Source organism: Camellia sinensis, chromosome 12 (assembly GCF_055761805.1).
Source record: "Camellia sinensis isolate YWXY chromosome 12, ASM5576180v1, whole genome shotgun sequence".
Classification (NCBI taxonomy): Eukaryota; Viridiplantae; Streptophyta; class Magnoliopsida; order Ericales; family Theaceae; genus Camellia; species Camellia sinensis.
This window is the reverse complement of record NC_138972.1, coordinates 77,008,376-77,024,749: the sequence shown is the minus strand read 5'-3', so window position 1 is coordinate 77,024,749 and position 16,374 is coordinate 77,008,376. Positions and strand designations below refer to the sequence as shown.

Genomic DNA, 16,374 nt, shown 5'->3' with positions numbered 1-16,374 from the left:
AGGAATGTGGTAGGAATAATAGTTGCCAAGGGTCTTGTAAAAAATGTAGTTGTGGTCATTAGAAAAGATGATAGGATTACGTAAGTTAAACTAGTTATTAGAGAGAATATAATGAACATTATTAGTGCATACGCCCCCCAAGTAGAATTAGATGATCAGATTAAAAGAGTTTTTTGGGACCAAATGAATGAGGTATTATAGGAGATGCCCGTAGGAGAGAACCTAATTATAGGTGGTGATTTCAATGGCCATGTAAGAGTAGATAAACTATATTATGAGGGAGTACATGGTGGGTATGGTTTTGGTGATAGAAATGAGACTGGAGAGAGTATTTTAAATTTTGCGTTAACTTTTGACCTAGTGGTGGCCAATACTATGTATAACAAAAAAGAGGAACATTTGATAACCTTCAAGAGTGGGTCAATTAAGAACCAAATAGATTACTTTCTAGTAAGAAAAGGGGACTGTCTAAAATGTAGCGACTGTAAGGTGATTCTTGGAAAGAGTTTGACGTCTCAACATAGGATTTTGGTACTATATTTATGCTTTAAAGGGCAATACCAAGCTCGGAAAGATAGTGGGCGTCGCAGGACTAGATGGTGGGACTTAAAAAGGGCTAAACTAGACACATTTAAGAATAGAATGAATAAAGAAGGTACTTGGGACATGAAAAATGATACTAAGGGGGTGTTTGGGAAGAAACTTTTTCAGTTTTTTTGGCTAAAATAGCACTAAAAGACAAAATAGACTAAAATAGCCAATAAGACAAAATGTCACATCAAACCCATAATCATTTCACTTTTTCTCTCACAAGCATCACATCCAATTACAAAAAAATCCAACTATCTTCCCAAACACAAAAATTTTAGCCTCCTAAAATAGCCAAAAGCTAAAATAGCCTACTAAAATAACAACTTCCCAAACACCCACTAACACTGTTTGAAACTCAATGGCCAATTGTATGAGAAGAATCTCAAGAGAAATTCTTGGAGAATTAAAAGAAAAGGGACCCAACTTTAGGAAAACTTAGTGGTGGAGGGAGGAGGTCCAAGTGGTAATAAAGACAAAAAAAAGAGAGTTTTAAAAAGTAGCAGAATGATAAAACTGAGAAAAACCTTAAGCGCTACAGATTGGCCAATAGGGAGGTCAAAAAAAGTAGTAAGAGAGACTAGGTTGAAAGCCTATGATAACCTATATACTAGACTAGATAGTAAGGAGGGAGAGAAGAGGATATACAAACTTGCTAAGATAAGAGATAAGAAAACAAAAGATTTTAATCAGGTTAGACTCTAAGGTGTTGGTGAAGGGTTAAGAGATTAAAGAGAGGTGGAAGAACTATTTTGAGAAGTTGTTAAATGAGGAACATGGAGGTAGGTCAAAAGAGGAGAAAGTAGGCAGTAATAAGAAAAATCAGGACTATAGGTTCTATCGTAGGAGTAGGAACTTCGAAGTGGAGTTTGCACTTAAGAAAATGAAATTGAATAAGGCTTGCGGAAAAAAAAATAATAACAAAATGTTAGACTACCTCTAAACAAAACATGGAGCAGCAAAACTATAAATAAACAATGGAAAGAAGTGAAAGTAATTGCAAAAACATGGAAGTGCAAATGGAGTCTACACTCTGGAGCAAGTAAGGCCATAGTTTTCACTTACACCATAGCACGGGACTACTTCCACCTCCATATTTTGTAAACTATTGTCACTTCTTCTCACTGATTTTCAATTTCCCCAACAAAAAACAGAGTTAGTTTTACTGGATCACTAGAGGGATTTGAGAGGAAGAAACAAATATTGCTGATGTATTATCTATCATAACCATCTCATGCCAACTTTCCTTAGGTTCCACCAAAGATCTTTTGGCATCGTCATTTAATTATGTCTCTGATAACTTCAAGCAGAACCATTTAATTTGTTGCCACTTCTATTAATAAGAAAAACCAATGAATGTGCTAAATATTATAGTATTTATAGGTACTATAACTGTTAATTTATTCATAGACTAAAGAGATAGGAACAGATACATGTTCCACAGTGTTGCAGAGACTTGATGAATGTGAAATTTGATTTCAGAGAAAAAGATAATATCATCTGCAGCAGAAATCCCATCAGGCAAAGGTGCAGGCTGGAACTCTGTTGCTTCATAAATATCCTGTACGAGGAAAAGATTTAATAACTTTTTTGAGAAGAAGAAAAGTAAGTAGCAACTAATTGTAACACATATACCTTTATAACTTCATCTGAAACAACACCAGAAAATTGGCTTGAATCGTCTGTTCCTCCAGCACCAAGCATGCCACGGGACAGCCAATTCAACCATCCTCGAGCTCTGCTAGAGGAACGCTCATCATTATGTGAAGCACCACTCACTACCAAGCTGGAGTTTGAATTCAATAGGAACTCCTGCAATCACATTAACATAGAAAGAAACAAAATAGTTGAATATTAGTTTTCAATTATAGTTAGCAACATAAGAATATTGGCAATATCAAGAATATGGAAGTTTGAGAAAGTTCAAGGTGCACAATGTATGAGAAGATGATGAAGCTATATGATTGTCACAACGGTTAACTACAGAAAGCTAACTGCATATAATTATACAATCATATATTGATGAACCTTCCTATGGTTGAGCATCATACATACCTGTAGTTCAGTCTCAGCAGTAGACCTATAATTTAATATATCCTCTATATCATATTCCTTCTCCATTTGCTCCAACTCTTGAAGAATATCATTGCCAATAACCTGATGATAACAATAACGGAATAGGATCAAATCAATAAATGTTCAGCAAGTAACTAACTTCCAATTTGCACGACAATGTGGTACCAAATAAAAGAAATAATTGTATATTCAAGAGCCAGAAAAAATTAACAGCTTGTGTAATCCAAGAAGAGAGCCACCAATCAGACAAAGTGAAACCAAATCGAGAGCCAAAAGTGATTGAAGATATCTCATGGTATAAATAATTAAGGTAAACTGTATGGTTTGGTACAGGCAGGAAATTTCACAAAACCTGTGTGTTGCTTTAGAAAAAGCCAATACCCACTAAATCTCAAGCATTAATCAGCAAGGATAAAACAAAAATTTCCAATCGGGGAAGGTGGAATGAATCAGCACCCAGAAACGTGGTATGAATTAACCCATCCAAGCCTTACACTTGATTTTCAAGGGGACAATCGATTATCCAATGCACGAAGAAGTGTGATAGAAAATAATGAAACCCAAAACTCCTTTTTCCACTAAATCATATAGAGTAATTAAAGTTAGACTAACTAACCCCAAAGCAAAACATATTGAGTTAAAGATATTACTTCATTTCAAAGAAACTAGAAGTTGAAACATCCTTGATCATAAAAACTATAAAAAAAAAACAAATATCACAAGCTGAATTGCACATCAAAAACTGCTAGGGCTTGTCATAAGCAGCCCAAAACACACTAGAGTGAGGGCTAGAGTAAAGCCTTTTTTGTGACCACATAAAAAACCTTAAATACATTCCAAAATCCATATTTGAAACCAAATACATCTAACTCGAGCTAAGATTTCAAAGAACCTAACCCTATACCATAATTACATGGCTGAATTTTAAATAGAAAACTTTAAATTAGCGATAATGTTGAGTCTTGCTACCAGCCTCAGTACTCATTTTAAATTATTATTAAGCAAGCAACCATGAAAAGAAAACCTGATAGCTCAGAATAGAAACCAAAACATTCTTCAACAGAAAATGTTACAGCATCAAACATAGAACCGGGACTGCCGCAGCATTTTGCAGAAAGTACATCACCTGTTCTTCCCGAAGACACTTTAGTTTGGTCTTGTACAATTTCACATACTTGCGGCGATGGTCTCTGTCATAGATAACACATAAAGTTAAGACAAGTGGCACAACTTTGGAAATAATTCAAAAAACACTACACAAGGTCTTATCTGCCATATGCCTCTCTCAATGAAAATAGTTTACGAAAGAGCAATTGATCCAACAACAGCAAACTTGCTAAACCTGTGCAGGGTAAGCTCTGATTCTATGTTATCTTCATTACTTCGTCTTTTCAATATACAGAACATGGTATGACAGCTGATCACTCTCTCTCCCTCTCCAATATATAGAAATATATATATAGTGTCTTAAGGAGTGATACTACCCTAACAGACAGTACGCACAAGTATGATAAAACATGTCTTAAAGAGTGATATTATCCTAACTACAGTTTTCAAATCAGAGAAAGTGTTTGAATCAGTTTGAATGGCCAGAAACCCATATCTCAATGACTAAAGAGTCTGTGACATCAAAGTGGTTCATTTTTTTTTCTTTCCAATGGTTGATGAATTTATCAGTTTGCTTTCCCACTTTGTTGGCGTGATTTGTGTCGGTAACCCATTTGGTATAATTTCATTTTTCCTCCATTTCTAGTTTTCATATTTTCAAGTTGTACAATATGGAAACAAAGGAAACTTTGAAATGAAAACTATTTTTACATTTTTCCTGAGTTTCAAATAAGTTGGATGAATTAGTGTAAATGAGCTTTTTAAGGAATTTTTTATTAGATCTTTTCTTTTAACACTCCCACCAGTATGCTGCATCATTTTATCGCATTCGAGAACGTATAATAGTTTTAAAAAATATTCTAAACAGGCAATAAAGGTCCCAACAAATCAATTGAGTTTCAGTTTGTCGCTGGCAATTTCCCAACATGTTTTTGGGTGATATATTATGCTTCTTCATTAATTTTTTGAACGTACCATTATGTTCCTCGACTTTATAGTCATCCAGCCTGCTAACGGGAGAGCAAATTTGTTCACCTGAGGTGAACAAAACGCACTCTCCTATTGGTGGGAGAGGATGGTGGTCCCACTTTTAAACCAATGAGAATTTACATTCCGCTAACAGTTGACTCGAGCAAACTACATTTATACCATTCTGGCAGATTTCTTCCAATCTCTATGGTTTATAACCACATAAAACCATAGAAAGATATTTCCTACTTGTGCAATTCAGGAAAGTATTTTAAGAAAATGTACAAAAGCAATTAACAACATTAAATTTAAAATATAGAACAAACATGATTAAATACAACTCACCTCAAAAAGTATAAGGGAAAAAGTTAAAGTACGCCAAGTTTAGTTACCATTGGATGGGGTCTGGGACAGGTAGATTGGGTACAAACCTAACCATTGGCATAATATGCACAAAGTGGCTGCCCTCAGCATGAAAGAGAATGAGTATGGAAATAATTTAGTGTAGATGCCATCAAAAGTTTAGTTTCATGAACTAGAAAAAAGACTACACATACTGCAGCTGGAAAAGGACCAAAAAGAAATGATGGCTCGTTGACATTCAAGAATATCTTCAAATATATTTTTATTATGAAACAATAAACTTACATTCGTTCTCCAAGGTATTTCCATGATGTTCTCTTCAACTTTTTGTGAACATCAGATAGAACAGATTGTTGAGCATAGTGCCACCATGCTTTTTGCCAACCCCTTTGCTTACTTGATAAAGGATTACTCCAAGGTCGATATCTTCCATATCTATACATTCATGACAATACAACAGAGTGTCATCTAAGGTTTCAGAAGTACTGATGCTCGTGAATCAGAACTTACTGATTCTCTCAGCCAAATATAAACAGAAAATACAAATCGAAGACAACAGTAAGTATTAAACACACAAAAATAAAATACAAAAGAGCTGTGGAGAAAAAACTATTATGTCAACTTGAATCATTTTTTAATCCCCCCTCTAAATGAAAGTCGATAAGAAGATATACACTAAAAACAACATCTTCATATGCCTTCACTAAGTGAACTCAATTCAACACCATGCAGGTAACCCAAGGAACAGGCGCTGCATTTCCCTATTCAAGACAAACATGATTCTCTCAACTCATCATTCCGGTAAAACATTAAACTGCATCCTGGCAAGACAACCATAGGTGCAAAACTAACAACTCCCATCATGTCCATACACTCTCGCTGTAGCTTACACAAATCCCATTTTCCCAAGCCCAAGTTGTTAAGGATAACATATTGATGGCACCAAGTGGTAAAACTCAATGACTCAATAAAGAAAGAAGTAATTAAAATAAGACATAATAACTTCGTATTAAACTTACTTCTCCCTCAATTGACATATGCATAAATAATCCCATAGTGTTAGGACCTGTTGCAATTGAACCTCATCCAAAGACAAGACCTAAAAGAGTTGCATTGCATAAGAAAATAACATTAACATGTCAATCAACAAACTTCAAGAAAAGAAAAGTTCCAGAAAAAATGCCATCACTACACTAAACCAACCAATCCCGTTAGCTCGGCATTGATAGAATACTGTGGACAATCATTTTCATGCTTTCCTGATCTGCTCACCTACATGAACAAAAAAAATAATAATAATAATAAAAACTGGAAATAGTAGTTAACATAAACCTCAAAATCAAGCAAAAGCCATCAAAATTATCGTACTCATGTGTTGAGAACCTTTATACAAGAACAGGAAAACATGTATGAGGCATTACAACGACAACTAGACAAATAAATAAAAAATTAAAAACACAAAAAAGGGTAAATTGAGGATTAAGTTAGAAAAAGAAACAACATCGAAAGGTAAATTGAGGATTAATCTTGAGAAAATGAAATAATATCATAACTTAGAAATTAACAAGAAGCACAGACACTTCTAAAAAGGTGGTATGTTATGCCAAACATCATGCCAGGCAACGGCACAACCAAACACTCATTGGACACTTCCCAACCCTTATTGAAAACACATCCAAACATGCACTAGTATTTTTTTATTTTTTTTAAATCTAGACTCAAATACGCTTTAGAAAATTGGGGAACGCGTGTGTTTATCTCTTAGACTAAATGAAACACATAACAAGTTGGAATAAAACAACTTGGAATCCAATGATATAAAAAAAAATAACGTAAATTAATACGGATTCTCCTCCCTTAGAATTTGAAAATTATTATTTTAAAATTAAATATTCATATTTATGACATACATATATATGACATATAATAATTCCTTATATATAATAAATATATACAACTATATATTTTACGTGTCGTGTCGTACATATTTTGGCAATTTTCATGTGGGTGTGTCTATGTCATGTAACATGTCTCTATCTGTGCATCTTAGGGAATTAAATTATCAATAAACAATTTCACAACACTAAATGCAAACCTTACATGTGTAAGGTTATTTTGAAAACTTAGGAACAGGAAAATTTATTGTGTAAGAGGTCAATAACTGTTATCAAACTACCTTACCAATAGAGAGATGGATAAATCAACTGGGGCCAATATATAGTCATATTTATTGCCTTCCAACCTTGCATTTTCCAAAAGTTTGGAGTCCCCAAAAATGTCTACTCTCATCAAATCAAGGGTTCCTTGGAAAGTGCTGCAATAAACTTCCAAACCTTGGATCTCCACAATTTTGTTTACTTGACCTCCTCTCACCTTCCCACTAGAAAACCTGACAAATTAAGCAAAAATAAAATAAAATAATGCCAAACTTATTTCTATCATGAGTAATTGTGAATTCACAATATGACAAAGAAGTACACATTATAAATTTGCAAATGCTTAAGGTCAGCCAAATTTATTTTTGTTAAAGGCAAAATAAAACATGTTTTTTCACTCATTAATAGTTAGAGATGTATATTTCATTAACAAAGTAAAAAAAGGAAAGCCCTTCAAAGGAACAAACAAAGTACAATGGATTTAATGTTGTGGGGGTGGTGGAGGTGGTGGGGGTGGTGGAGGTGGTGGGGGTTACAGTAATAGAAGCTCTGGAGATGGGAACAAAACATCTAAGCCGTGTTTCTTTGGCCGGATTAAAGGTTAGGTTAGGATTGTTTGAAAATAGTCTTTGGTCAGCCTAAGTTGTTGCTGGCGTAAAAGGGTGGAGAAGAGGTTTTTGGCATCCTTAACCCCGAGTGGGTTTGTAAAAGGAAAGGTTGGGGTTGGGATTTCGGGAACTAACGATGAGGTGTGGTCTAAGTGGAAGAAGAAAAGTTTGCATGGAGTTTGTTAGCAACTAGGGGTTTCTTTTGCAGGTGTTGAGTAGAAAGCCTTACAACTGAGGGAGGATATTGACTCTAGGTGGAGACAAGATAACCCCAAGGGGTTGGCCTAGTGGGTGCAACTTGAGGCTTGGGGGTGTGCTCCCTTCAGGTCTCAGGTTCAACTCCCACTAGGTACTATCAACTTCTTAAGGCTATGCCCACAAGCTCTGCCTAAGAGTTGCCCGATCCACGTGGCTTTGCGTGGATCCTAAGATTAATCGAGGTGCACGTAAGCTGGCCTGGACACCAGGTCATCAAAAAAAAAGGGTGGAGACAAGATAAGGTTGTTCATGTGATGTACCCAATTCACCTGAAAAACCGACCAGCCCAATCCACAACAATGTCAAATGGACAATTCCGACTCAATGATTGGTCAGTTGTGAGTGCGTGCAATTTAATATCTTCAAGTTTTGGTCTATTTTCAGGTATGAAATTAGTCAACCACTTAACCCAAACCAACTAATTATTAATAAATTAACACACTTTACACATGCCATTTGTTTGATTGGCTCAAGTTGATTATACCTTATCTCTAACCTACTATATTCTCTCTCCTCAAACTAACATCACTCTCACAAAATGTTCTCTCTCTCTCTCTCTCTCTCTCTCTCTCTCTCTCACGAATGATCAATCCACAAGCCCTCTCTCCTACGACCCTCGCTCCATCATCATTTACGATTGTTGTTGACACAATAAATCTAAAGCACCTCCATGCTGAAGCCTCCACAAATCAAAAGCATCACCAATTCTCACTACAGCATCTCCATAAATCAAAAGCTTCAACATGCAACTAAAGCTCCAGCAGAGAAAGAAGGCAACAATGGCTACAAGATGATGTGGGCCTCAACTACAACATCAAGGGGCCAGCAATTTGTTCGATTTTTACCAGATCTGTTCGATTTTATTAGATCGTCCTCATCAATTTGTTCAATTTAATCAAATCCATCTCTCAGTCCCCTCCCCTCCCCCTCTTTGATCTCCCTCCCACCAAAACCCTTCCCTCTCTACAATTGTTTTTTTTTCCTTCTTGGGGTTGACTGCAAGTTTGCAACAATGTGAAAAAGGCAAGAAAAGGCCACCCGATTGATCCGACCAAAGCCGAACACAATCTAAATGACCCAACCTGCTTCAGTTTCTCACAATGTTCGGTTGAAAGTGATTGCCAACCCAATATGGTCAATTAGGGTGACGGGTTGACATTAAATTCAAACCGCCTTGACCCGTGAACATCCCTACAAGAGGCCCATGAGATTAAGACGAAAAAGGGACGAGTAACAACTTCCAGTAGGAAGGATACCAAACTTAAATGATTGCATTGCTCCAATTATTCCTTACGGCATGTTGTGATCAAGAGTAATTAATGTTTATAGGATAATGGTTGTGACTCTCATGTGGTTAAATGAAAGAATTACCAATCTCTGTGGAAATCCATTTATCAAAAGGTTTTGTGTTTCTGTCAATTCATTCATCTAAGTGTGGGAAATCAGGAGTATGTTCATTTTTAAGAGGATGTTTAGAGGGGTGAGATATCATTTGTTCATTAGTTTCCTTGTTTGTGTTGGTTATCTCACTCACATAATGCATTGCTTGCTTCTATGGTTTCATCTCATTTAATTCTGATTCAGTGAATTTATATTTCTTCAGATCCACCAGCCATAGAAAGATTCCTTCTCATTCCACACGATACATTGTACACTATTAATGCCCACTTCTTAGATAGAGTTTCAAGAGACCATATACATTGTACACTGTCAACTTCACTTCCTAATCATGCATCACCACCCCTAAATGTCGCAACCCAAGTTAGTCCCTCTCCACAACCATCTTTGTCATTGATGCAAACCAAAAAACAATGTAGCATCACACCCAAAGATAGAGAATCGGATTGAAGGACACACAAAAACAAAAAATGTAAATTTTTAGCAAGTTAGAAAAAGTTAGAAGGATCATCACGAATGAACGTGATAGGAATCAAGGTATCAAAGAAACCAGACATCAAAACGGGCTGCAAGTAAATCCTGTCTAATGCATGAGACAAATTAGAAAAAGTTAGAAGGATCATCACAAATCAATGTGATAGGAATCAAGGTATCAAAGAAACCAGATATCGAAAAAGGTTATATGTAAATCCTGTCTGATGCATGAGATATTATCAATCCTCCACTGTAATACTAGTGCATAAAACATGGTTCCCTAAATATAAGTACAGTTTTGAACTCATCAAACTAGAAGTATAATTACAGAGAAGTGCACTATACCCAAGAAGATTCTGCTTCATTATTGTCAAGCTGCAAAACTTTACACCAAGTACCGTTTCTGCCTGGAATACAAACAAGAAAATTTGAGCAAGTATTCCAAATCTTATGGCAGGAACATTTCAGGTTCATAATGTCAACATTAAAAATTCAAATGAATAACCCACATCCAAACATAAAAAAGAGAAGCTCTATGATGTTTAATCGAGACACCGTTTCAAGTAAAAGAGTCCAGTGATAATTTCCACCACTCCATGTAGCACAGAAACGAGACTTGTGTTTGTTTTCCTCCTAGCTATCTCCTTCTTTATTTTTTATTTTATTTTTTTGATAAATAGCTATCTCCTTCTTTATAGCATGCCTAAAGATCCAATCAAAACACAGCACACTTTAATGCACCTCCATACATAGCATTTGTGCACCACTGCCTAAACAACCAATCAAAAGCAGCAACACCCAAAAGCAAGATCAGAGTATAAGCACCCCGCAATATTTAATATGGCACTCAATATAAAAATAATAATAATTATAGTGGGATTTAAAGCATACACAATGGATGAGTTAAAAACCTCTATACATAGTATTGTTAAAATGCACAAATAGGCAACCCCAAGGGGTTGGCCTGATGGCAAGGACTTGGATCTTGGAGGTGTGCTCCCTCCAAGGTTCAGGGATCGAAACCTCTTAGGTGCTAACAATTTCCTTAGGGCCATCAAACTGGAGGAAAAACCCTTGAATTAACCATGGTGCACTTACCGGAAACTGCTTGCCGAGGGCTTGTACACCCCTAGGAATTAGTAAGGTTTTGATCCGGACATCCTAATGCCAATCAAAAAAAAATAGTGTTATTTACCCCTACCTTTTTTCTTAGCAACCCCCATCTCTTTTATTTTTTTTAATTCCAATTTTGTCCAAACATGAAATTTCATTTTTACCCTCATCCCTAACTTTCTAACCTTAATTTCCCAAACCCTAACCAGCCATTCCCATCAACTCCAGCCACCATCGACCATAGCTCTTGTACTCGGTGCCGAGAGCTTTGTCGGCATAAGCGGAGTAGTAGTGGGGGCAATCAAAGTGGAAGTCAGAGGAGGAGGAGGTGGTGGTGGTGAGATAATAGATCCTGATGAGAGAGAAAGAGGGCGGCCATAAGTGAGGGATATGTCGTATCTACCACCATAAGGAGTGGGATCATACTCGTCAATGTCGTCGCGCGGATAGTATGTCATTTTCTCTTCTCTCTATATGTATTGCTCTTGGTCTGGTGTGCTGTGATGAGTTTTGATAATGGAGTTGCGATCTCGATCTCGATCGAGAGAGTGAGAGTGAGAGAGAGAGAGAGAGAGAGCGCAATGAGGGTGTCTCTGTGTCATTGATTCTCTCATGGTTTAAAGTGGCTATGCGTTATTTACATTGAAATTTGAAACGTTTGATTGTGAGGATTGATAATGGATTATTGGCACTAGGCATTGAAAGTTTTGAATTGAATCTTATATCATGCTTATCATCTCTGTTAGGTTTTATTTATTGGCAATCCCGTTTGACAAAACTCCTTTGAGTTGTAATTTTATTCGCACTTTTATTTCAGTGAGGCTATGAGTTGTTAGATGCGAATCCAACCCGAATCAAGCATTTCAGAGAAGTTTGTGATGATAAAGCTTTCAAGATTGCCACTTCGCTGATTATGACGGGGATCGAGCTGCCCGGTCAGCTCGCGGGGGTCCAGGGGGCAGCGCCCCTTGGCGGGTCCGGGGCAGCGCCACGGCGGGGTCGAGGGGCAGCGCCCCCGAAGCAAAATGCAAAAATGCATTCAAAGTTGCCTGTTCGATCATGTTAATTTTTTCCAGTTTTAGCCTGTCCGCTCGAGCGGGAAAACGGGCGCTCGAGCGGAGATTGGAAGCTCTCAGCATCTCTGCAGTCGCCTGCAAAAATACTGGAATGTGTGATTTTACGCTCGAGCGGATGCTCCTACGCTCGAGCGCATCTCAGTTTATTTGCACGCAGTTTTTGGTCAGTCCGCTCGAGCGGGCTGTGTTGAGCTCGAGCGGAGATCGCGGGACAGATTCTATAAATTCACGTGTTGGGTCAGATTTTAGGTGAACTGCTCCAGATCTTCTTTTTGGTTTCTAGGGTTTATATCTGGGGATACTTTGGGAGTTTTCTTTGATGTTTTTATTGAGTATTCAACTCATGATCTAAAGAGAGTACATCAAAGGTTTGTTTGTTATACACAAAAGAGAGAGTTATTCTTCAGTTGTGGATTCTGAAGAATTCGAGCCTGAAGCTTTGGTAGAATCCAGAGTGGCTCATCAGAAAGACAATTCCGTGGTGAAGATGGGGTTGGAAGAGGCACATAGAGGTTGGTTCAATTAGGCGTTGTGGATTCGCTAGGTAATTGAGAGTATACCTGTGTAATTCCTTTAATTCTTCTTAGTGGATTGTTCTTGTGGCTGTTGCCCGTGGTTTTTTGATCACAGTTGGAGGTGTCCAATTGTGGTTTTTTCCACGTTAAATCGCTGTGTCTCTTTGTCTTGATTGTTTGATTGTTTGATTGGGATTGTTATATTCTGCTTAAAATTGATACATAATCACAAATCAACATCTAGGGGATTTCTAGATTTTTCAATCTCCTTATGTGCTATTCTATATAAAAGTTACAAGTTATGTATATTTGCTACTTTTCTGGTTTGAGGAGGGAAGAGCGGTAGCGGGAATGAGGGTGGAGGTCGCTGGTGAAAGGTCGCCGATGGTGAAGGGCTGCCGGCAGGCAGAGGAGTTGCCAGAAGAAAAAGAGTTGGGGATCTAAAGAACAAGGGTATAGTTGGTATTACGGTGGGGGTTCAAAGAGAAGATAATTAGGTGAGTGGAGGTTCAAAGAAGTGGGGGGTCCAAAGAAAAAAGGCAGGGGCATTTCGCAGCACTCAACAAAAAATGTACAAATAGGCAAAAGTGGATACTAATTCTATGTCTTAAATGTTTGCTAATTTAGTGAGTGTACGGATACTCCAACAGACAAGTTAATGTGTGTGTTAGGTTATAATGGAACCCACTTTGTGCGTAAAATTTGAAAAATAAAATGTAAAAAAAACAACCATCCAATTGGATGTATTGAACCTTCAAAGGTTCACACATAACGTGCCCAACCACTAGTTCAATGAAAATTCAAAGCACAATTATTTCCTCTTATTTCCTATAGGCAGAAAATGAAAGTAAATTTTCACAATATTGAGAAAAACTATTAAAATACGATTAACATCTATTTTCTAAAACTCCATGCTTCTACCACCCTTGATGTTGCAGTTAACATCATTATTTCTTCTTTAATGATACATTTCATGTCAATGAACTTATTTTTCATATAAAGTTTTTACCCCAAAAGTTTCGAATAGCACTGTTGTATGTGTATTATTAGAGCTGACCCCTTGTTCAATTGACCTCCTTTAAAAAATAAATAAAACAGATTAAAAATAATAAGAAAAAACTAGAACTTGGCTGTTCTCAAGGAGGACAACAAGAAAAAGTTGTCTAAGGTCACTTGATGGCATAAAATTTATAGGTTTGGTAAATTTTGCGTCTACTCAAAGTGTCATATTCACCAAAAATCTAGAAAATTAGAAATTAAATGACACAAGAGAAACCATTTCAAATTGAGAGTTAATGATAGAAGAAAATTTAGATATGAAGCACAGACACAGATACGAACACGAACACGGACACGGACACGGAGAATTTTTTTTATATTTTTTTATATATTTTTGTGTTATGTAGATTCATATTACATTCATACTAAATCAAAATTAACAAACACTAACATAGTAACATTAATTCAATAAATATAACCACTACATTTAAACACATTACTAGATCATTCATTCACAAAAAAGTCATAATAAACGATAACAAGAACTAAGACGAGAAGGGAAAAACATTCAGCATCCAACAATATTCTTCACAAAAGCACTAAATAAGAGAGGCAAAAGAAAGGGAAAAAAAAAATGAGCCCCGCCGTATCCCATGCCGTGTTCCGATATGGACACGTGTGTCCTCGCCGTGTCCCCTACAAAAAAATCATTAAATTAAAGGGACAAGCCATCTGGCGTGTCCTGTACGTGTCTCCGGCGTGTCCACGTGTCGGACACCGCCACGGCACCGATTTTGGAGTGTCCATGCTTCATAGAAATGCTCTAAGATAATAGAGAATGATATGAAAACACAACAAAAATTAAAACGAATGAGCAAAGAATGTCAAAGAATTGCAGGGAGGTCAAGATTATACCGAGTCAGTCAGCAAATCACGATACAGGACATGGACATTTCTAATGGAGACTTGAATACTGTCCAGAATCTAGAAAACATGAGTAAACAAAATCAGTTGTCATGTGAACATCCAATCTCAGAAACTGAAAATAAATTTTTCCAACAAGACTTGCATGAATCTCCAACAGAGAAACTAACTAATTAACAAGACTATGCCAAAGAACATAAGAAGGTCATCAACAAGGCAATATTACCTTTGCAGTAATGTATGAAATAAATGATTCCCCAGCCTGATTATCTGCAAAAAAGAAAAACTTGCTATAAGCCAAATTATATATATATATAGAAAGATAATTTTTGTAGCAAAAGAAATCACAGCTGGGTCTCATATCATCATGGCGTCCCATAGAAAATCACAGACCACCAAGAAAACAAATATAAAAAAGTCATTATTTTGAAAATTAGAAAAGTAATTTTAGTAGTGAGAACTATATATCTGGACCACATTAATCTACCACTATAAGGGTACATTGCATGGTTCCCAGAGTCATTGTAGGAAATAATATCTCCACGGTTAATCGTTTGTAGAGTCCGACAAGTAAAAGCTGAATCTGTTAGTCCACTTTAAATGCCTGCATCCAGATCCTTATTCCTTCTATGATTCTCTCTCCTTAGTCTCCCTTGATATCTCTTGCAGAAACATTCATCTTTCCCCTTCACCCTTCCCCACTGTTGCAGAATCCCTCTCCAAGAAGCCGATTCCCCTATTTGCTTTAATTTGCCTTTTCCATTCATATTTATGTTTACAATTTTGAAGTTTGGAAAGTAAACAGGGTCATGAGTTCAAGGGAATGAGCTTGGGGCAGAAAGCCAGTGACCAGAATCAAAGAAGTGTGAGAATATAAAGGGGAAAGGGTAAGGTATGGGGAATATTACTAAAGAAGCTTAAAAAATTACCAGCAGCAATGGCACAATCACCTTGCCTGCCTTTTATGATGGCAATTGCTCAGGGATTGTGTCCCGCTGAGAAACCATCAATTTGTCAAGAAAAAGATAACTTAGAGATAGATTTAAGGATGTGAAAATGGAAAAGGGTTAGTTCAGGGAATTACATATCTACCCTGTCATGGTAATAAGCAAATTGCACTTTCAGAGTAGTTCTGAAATCCAAAATGGGTAAGATGCTAAGGTGCCAAACAATTGACATATATGAGGGCACAAAATATACATAATGTATAAGATCATACCTTTCAAATAGATTAACTTTTTTTCTCTTACATTACCAGTGAAGGCCATGTGTCATGGATTGCATGTAGCAATAGCACTTCTGTCAATAAATGTCTTGTAGTTGCTTATTTTCAGTTTTACAATTCCTAAAAAAGGGAGGATATTTGTTATTGCCAACCTGGTGAATATCTATAAAGCATAAATAAGACTATCGATCAAGTAAGTCTGATACCCAAATTGGGTAGCAATGACTGTTGTGTAAATAAATTGTAGAATGTTGATCATGTATTGTTGTCACATCACCGTGCCTACCAGTTGCTTAATAAAATGTATTTGTTGCATACACTTGTGCATCAGTTCTAATTCATGTGCCTTTTCTTTTGCTCGCCTCCCTAGTGTTGGTGACTTCTGGCAGAGGAGCACGACCCCATGGCATATGTGCATCAGTTCTAATTCAGTGCCTTACCCACACCTACAAGCACAATCCCATGACACATTGCCTCAACATTTTGTAATTTATGAGAATACAAAGCTTGGGTGATGATTATGAT

At 36.8% G+C, this 16,374-nt stretch overlaps 1 protein-coding gene across 10 annotated transcripts in view; it reads right to left on the bottom strand.

Annotated features, from left to right (window-relative positions):
• The window catches only part of LOC114306815 (vacuolar protein sorting-associated protein, putative (DUF1162)), a 91,183-nt gene that overhangs the window by 60,914 nt on the left and 13,895 nt on the right, over positions 1-16,374 (bottom strand). For 9 of the 10 annotated variants that reach the window (XM_082898997.1, XM_082899005.1, XM_082898996.1 and 6 more), the window contains 11 exons: positions 14,851-14,894; positions 14,616-14,684; positions 10,343-10,404; positions 7,285-7,492; positions 6,307-6,375; positions 6,123-6,202; positions 5,389-5,538; positions 3,791-3,854; positions 2,644-2,745; positions 2,224-2,400; positions 2,022-2,149 (listed from right to left, as the gene is read on the bottom strand). In XM_082898997.1, coding sequence (XP_082755123.1) covers positions 2,022-2,149; positions 2,224-2,400; positions 2,644-2,745; positions 3,791-3,854; positions 5,389-5,538; positions 6,123-6,202; positions 6,307-6,375; positions 7,285-7,492; positions 10,343-10,404; positions 14,616-14,684; positions 14,851-14,894 — 1,153 coding nt within the window. Of the gene's footprint in view, positions 1-2,021; positions 2,150-2,223; positions 2,401-2,643; positions 2,746-3,790; positions 3,855-5,388; positions 5,539-6,122; positions 6,203-6,306; positions 6,376-7,284; positions 7,493-10,342; positions 10,405-14,615; positions 14,685-14,850; positions 14,895-15,843; positions 15,965-16,374 lie in introns of those variants that run through there. The other variant, XM_082899003.1, reaches the window with a different exon arrangement.